Source organism: Neophocaena asiaeorientalis, unplaced genomic scaffold (assembly GCF_003031525.2).
Source record: "Neophocaena asiaeorientalis asiaeorientalis breed wild unplaced genomic scaffold, Neophocaena_asiaeorientalis_V1.1 scaffold43, whole genome shotgun sequence".
Classification (NCBI taxonomy): domain Eukaryota; kingdom Metazoa; phylum Chordata; class Mammalia; order Artiodactyla; family Phocoenidae; genus Neophocaena; species Neophocaena asiaeorientalis.
In genome coordinates this window covers 6,683,567-6,689,235 of record NW_020173674.1, presented here as the reverse complement: position 1 = coordinate 6,689,235, position 5,669 = coordinate 6,683,567, and the positions used below count along the sequence as shown (strand labels likewise).

The 5,669-nt window shown below is 54.5% G+C and overlaps 1 protein-coding gene across 1 annotated transcript in view; it reads left to right on the top strand.

The window, feature by feature from the left end:
* Window positions 1-4,786: 4,786 nt before the first annotated feature.
* The window catches only part of OVOL1 (ovo like transcriptional repressor 1), a 9,971-nt gene continuing 9,088 nt past the window's right edge, over window positions 4,787-5,669 (top strand). Inside the window, exons 1-2 of the mRNA XM_024749419.1 lie at window positions 4,787-4,883; window positions 5,186-5,498. Coding sequence (XP_024605187.1) covers window positions 4,787-4,883; window positions 5,186-5,498 — 410 coding nt within the window. The remainder of the gene's footprint in view (window positions 4,884-5,185; window positions 5,499-5,669) is intronic.

The window sequence follows — 5,669 nt, the reverse complement described above, 5'->3', positions numbered from 1 at the left end:
CAGAGAAGGAAAGGGAGGCCCAGCGGGGTGCAGTCACTTGCTCACAGTCACAGAGCTCCTAAAAGGTGGAGCCTGGGCTTCAGGCCACAACCCGTTGCTATCCCTGACTTGGCCCTCCACTCACACAGCTACCCTCAGCCTTCACCTGCCTGCCCAGATGTCTGCTCCCCTGTGGGAGGGTGGTGCTGGTACTGTCCCTGGCACAGGCCAGGCATAACATTGAACTCAGACTACCAGCACTGAATCTGCAGTCAGCAAGCCTGCCCGCAAGAGTGACCTCCCAGCCGAGAGGGCCCAGGTGTGGGCTGCAGCAGGTGGCTGAGCAGGGAACTCCCCACTCAATGCCCACAACTCATTTCTTCTCTTTCTGCTGAGTTTCCATCCTCCCCAGGGCATCCCAGTTCTGTGGAGACACTAGGCACACTGAAAAAAGGGAAAGTCAGTTTCCTGAGGAGTCCTGAGTCTCAGTTATCTCATCTGTAAAATGGGAGATACCCATCCTCACAGCACTAGGCACTGGGGATACAGAGATGCTTTAAAAAGAACACATCAATATGCAAATCCACAGAGAGCAGAATAGTGGGTTCCAGGAACCGGGGGTTGGGAGGAATGGAGAGTGACTGCTAACGGGTACGGTCTTTCTTTTGGGGTGATGAAAATGTTATGGAAGACAGTGGTGGTGGTTGCACAGCTCTGTGAAGATACTAAAAACCACTGAATTGGGAATTCCCTGGCAGTCCAGTGGTTAGGTCTCCATGTTTTCACTGCTGAGGGCGCAGGTTCAATCCCTGGTCAAGGAACTAAGGCCCCACAAGCTGCACAGCACAGCCCCAAACAGAAAAACCAGAACAACACAGAACACTGAACTGTACACTTTAAAAGGGTGAGTTTTATGGTATGTGAACTATATCTAAATAAAGCTACTAAAAATGATGTTAAAAGAGGTCCCTTACGTACAGAACTTACACTGGGGGAGAAAGGAACAAACAAGACAAATCAAAATTTCATGGAATAAGAGATTCTGCAGGGACTTCCCTGGCGGTGCAGTGGATAAGACTCTGCGTTCCCAATGCAAGGGGTCCGGGTTCGATCCCTGGTTGGGGAACTAGATCCCACATGCATGCCACAACGAAGAGTTTGCATGCCACAACTAAGGAGCCCGTGTGCCACAACTAAGGAGCAGACGAGCCACAACTAAGGAGCCCTGGAGCAGCAACTCAGGAGCCAGCCTGCTGCAACTAAGACCCAGTGCAACCAAATAAATAATAAATAAATAAATTTTTTTTTAATAGAGAGATGCTGCAAAAAAGAATAAGAAAATAGGGTCATGGGACAGAAGTGACTGGGGGGACAACGATTTAGCTAGGGCAGTCAGAGAGGACTCTTGGAAGAGGGCACATCTGGCTGAAACCTGAGTAACGAGAGAGCCAGTCATCAAGTGGGGAAAAGCCTTCCGGGCAGAGGGAGCAGCAGAGGAGAGGCGTGAGCTGGGAACAGGATTTGGCCAGTTCAGTGGACAGAGGGCCAGCAGTGTGGCGGGCACACACATAATCAGTGAGAAGGAAGAAGCACGGGGTCAGGCCAGCTGGGTCCAGAGCACGCTGGGCCCCTAGGACTTTATTCAGTTGTGAAGGATCAGGGTGGTAAACGTGGATACGGAGGTGTGGGAAGATTCCAGATGCTTTGGGAGCTGACAGGACAGAACTCAGCAAGAGATGGAGGTGTCAGTGTCACCCACAGCACGTCACAGTTTGTCAGGGGCTTTGCAGCCTCCACGGGGCTACTGTCAAACAGAGCTGGAAAGGCCACTACTTGAGCCAAGCAGAGGCCTCGGTGGCCAGGGGCACTGTCGGCCTGCTATAAGGCTGAGTCCATTTTCAAGGGCTGCTAGGCTTCTGGGCAAAAGTGAATCAACAGCATCTCCTGACAGCTCTGAGGAGCAGAGCTGGAACTCAGAGCCCCCCGTACAGACGGGGCTTAGCCCAAGTCCCTGGAGACTAAGAGTCTGGGGCAGCCTGACTCTAGGTCCAGTGCTCTGTTCTGCTTGTCCTCTCAGCACAGCTCCCAAAAGCCTTTCTGCCCCGAGCCGCCATGCTTCTAAGCCCCTGCCCCACCCAACCTCATCCCGGCTCTCCCCAGAAGCCTTCTCTGAGAACAGGAAGGGGTTGTTCTAAAACCTCTCCATCCGACTCCTGCCCTAGCTCTCCCTGGGCTACTTGGGATGGGAGCCGAGCTCTAAAGGCGGCTGCCAGCCACCAGCCTTCAGGGGACATGGGCCTTGCTTGCCTGCTAGGTTTCTGCTTCCTTCATACCCCTGTCCACTGTACCAGCAGCATGGCTACTATGTCACCTGGAATTAGCACTCATGGCTCTGCCTGCAGCTGGCCCAGGCCACCATCCCCTCCTTCTTGGACTATGACGGTAGCCTCCTCACTGGTCTCCCTACTGCCACCCTCAGCACCCCTCCCCTGGTGACACACTCCTCTCCCCAGAGCAGATCCAAGGCTTCCCACCACACTGAGCCTCACATGACACGACCGACCTGCCTCTCTAGGGTCAGTTCCTACACCTTCCCATCCCCTCATGATCCAGCCCCCTCGCCTTTCGGTTCATCACAAACACACACACACACACACACACACAGGCGCTGCTCACTCCTGCTCTGGGGCCTTGGGGCCACCTGATCCATTTACGGATCAGCCTCTTCCCTGCCCTGCGCAGCTGGCTCCTACCTCTCATTCAGATCTCAGCGCCCCTCTCACCATCCCATCACTAGTTAAATGTCCTGCAACACACCAGTCATTTCCTTATTCTTCGTTTGCCTTGCGTCACAGGATACCCAGTGCTAGCATACAGTAGGTGTTCAATGAATATTTGTTGACTGCATTAAGGAAGGAGAGAACGATATCGAACTGGCACTGCGTGAACAGGGCAGAAGGTGCCTGCCCTTATGGAGCTCACAGTTCAGCTCAGTGTTTACCCGAGTTCACACACATTGTCTGGTTCCTGAACCACAGGCCACACACTGGCAGCCCACGGGTCAAATCTGTCACACGACTGTATTTTATTTGACTCATTCCACGTTTTAAAAAAAGCTAAGTCAACATTTAAAAACTGGTAGATTTCGGAGAATTCCCTGGTGGTCCAGTGGTTAGGACTCTGCGCTTTCACTGCTGAGGGCCCGGGTTTGATGCCTGGTCGGGGAACTAAGATCCTGCAAGCCGTGCAGTGTGGCCAATAAATAAATAAATTAATTAATTAAAAATTGGTAGATTTCACACATAAATCTGGATTTCTGGTTTCCAAACGGACAAAAGTGGCAACGTTGGGTTTCTGTGCTTGGATGACATGCTTGTCACTGGTCCTTTAGATGGTCACATTCTCCATGCCCCAGCCCCCATCCCTGAGAGTTGCCCTTTATCACACTGAACTTGCAGTATAGCTTTCCTCATAAGAAAGAAATTTGCTTTGTATTTATGCCTCTAGCAAATTTGGAGCATAAAAGGCTGAATGGGTCACATGAGTCAAGAAACATAGGATATTCATTCATTCAACAAATATTTATTGACAACCCACTATGTGCCAGGCACAGCTGAGATGCTGGAGATACAGCAGTGGACAGCGCGGACGAATATCCCTCCCTCCTGGGGCCTTGATCTGTACACTGTGTAACTTTCTTTCCACAAGTGGAGACATTTGAGTTGTTCCTCCGATGAGAAAGACTGCCTGTGTCCAGCATCATCTACGAAACTTCATCAGAGTTTCCACGAAGCCCCCTACTGTGTCCCAGCCCCTGTCAGGGTCTGGTACAACCAAAGTGCTCAATAAATATTTGTTGGGTGAATGAACTAAATTCACCTCTCTCCCAGGCAGTGTTAGTCAAACTTATTTGCCCAGGATATATTCAAAAGACAAGCAAGGGGCTTCCCTGGTGGCGCAGTGGTTGAGAGTCCGCCTGCCGATGCAGGGGACACGGGTTCGTGCTCCGGTCCGGGAAGATCCCACATGCCGCGGAGTGGCTGGGCCCCGTGAGCCATGGCTGCTGAGCCTGCATGTCCGGAGCCTGTGCTCCGCAATGGGAGAGGCCACAACAGTGAGAGGCCCGCGTACCGCAAAAAAAAAAAAAGACAAGCAAGTAGCAGGTGCTCGCTTAATGTCAATTGAACAGAAGGGTCCAGGGTAAGAGTGGAGGGTTGACAAGGGAAGCAGAGCCTGGGAAAGGAAGGGGAAGGGGGCAAACATTAGTGCCCCTGCCAGAGCTCACACCATCCTCACTGTGGACCCAAGAGGTAGATGATGGGATTCTCAGGTGACAGACGAGGATACAGCCTGGAAAGGAAAGCCCCTTGGCCAGACTCACAGGTTCCAGGAAGGAGCAGAGAAGGAGGCCCATCTGCCCCCAAAGTCCACACCTTCCCCACCCACCCAGGGAGTGCTCTACAGAAGTCCAGTGGGGGCATGTAAAGGGCCTCAGGAAGCCTCCCCCTTGAAAAACTACTTTCTTCCACTAGACGCCTGAAAGTCCACCATAAGCAGGCTGCTCCCTTCTGACTCCTGACTTTTGAACTGTGTGAATTCACTTATCAGATTAATTTCCTCCTAATCTGTTCCAGCAAACATTTAATATGTGAGAAAGGTGTATGTGTGGTAGGGACTCTGAAATATTATTTTGTTTTACACGGGGGAAGGGGGAGAGCTAAAAAGAGGAAGGGGTCCCATACCTGCCCTTACTAGCTCAGCTGGTAAGAGAAGCCCAGTGGCCGAAGTGGCACAGTTACTGTGCCTCATGGAGGCCACCAAGAGCTCCTCAGCTTCTGAGGAGGATGGGGCCTCCCTCCAGGAGGCGGGTCCTGGGACTGGGCAGAGCGTGATGAATGGCTGGAGTGAGGGGTCCCGGGCTGCGCCTCAGCCAGGGCTGGGCTCTGAGGCCAAGACATGAGCTCCCTGACTGCCGTGGCTGCGGCCAGACAAAGTAAGTTGGTCCTCTGCCCTCGGCTCACCTCCAGTCTTGCTGCACCTGAACTCCGGCCATTTGGAACAAAGATGAGGGAGGGCTCGCGGGGGGCGCGGGGGGCGGCGGTGTAAGCCCCACTGACTAGGCGCTGAGGTCTTTCGGGGTCACGGTGGACTCGGAACGGTTTAAACGCCCCTTCCTCTACGAAACCTTCCACACTTGCCCGGCCAGAAAGCGGGCTCTCCGCTTTGTATTACGGCCCGGCCCGGAGAGGCCCGGCCTGCCCGCCCACCGGCCTGCGCGTTCCTGCGGCCCCGCGTGCCTTTCCGAACGGTGCCGGCGACCAGCAAATACCTCCCTCTGGGCTGAACCACGAATTGCTCAGCCAGGCGTTTGGGACCCGGGGCCGCCTGGGCCCGGGCCCGGTTCAACAAGTGTGGGCCGGGCCGCCCAGTCCCGCCCGACGGCTTCACGCCTCCTCAGGCGCCCGGGGCGCGCCGGGCCGGGCCCAGTCGGGCGAGTTTCACTTCATCGCCCTTAGAGCGTGCGAGCGCCGAATAACATTGCCCCTTCCCCTCCCTCCCCTCCTCTGCTCCCTTCGAAACTCCGAAACTCCGGTTGGCGAACGCTAGCACTCCAGCTGGGAGGTCCCCGGCGGGCAGCGGCTGGGCCGGCTGGGCAGCCGTGTGCTGGGGGCCCTGCGCCCGCCCGCTCC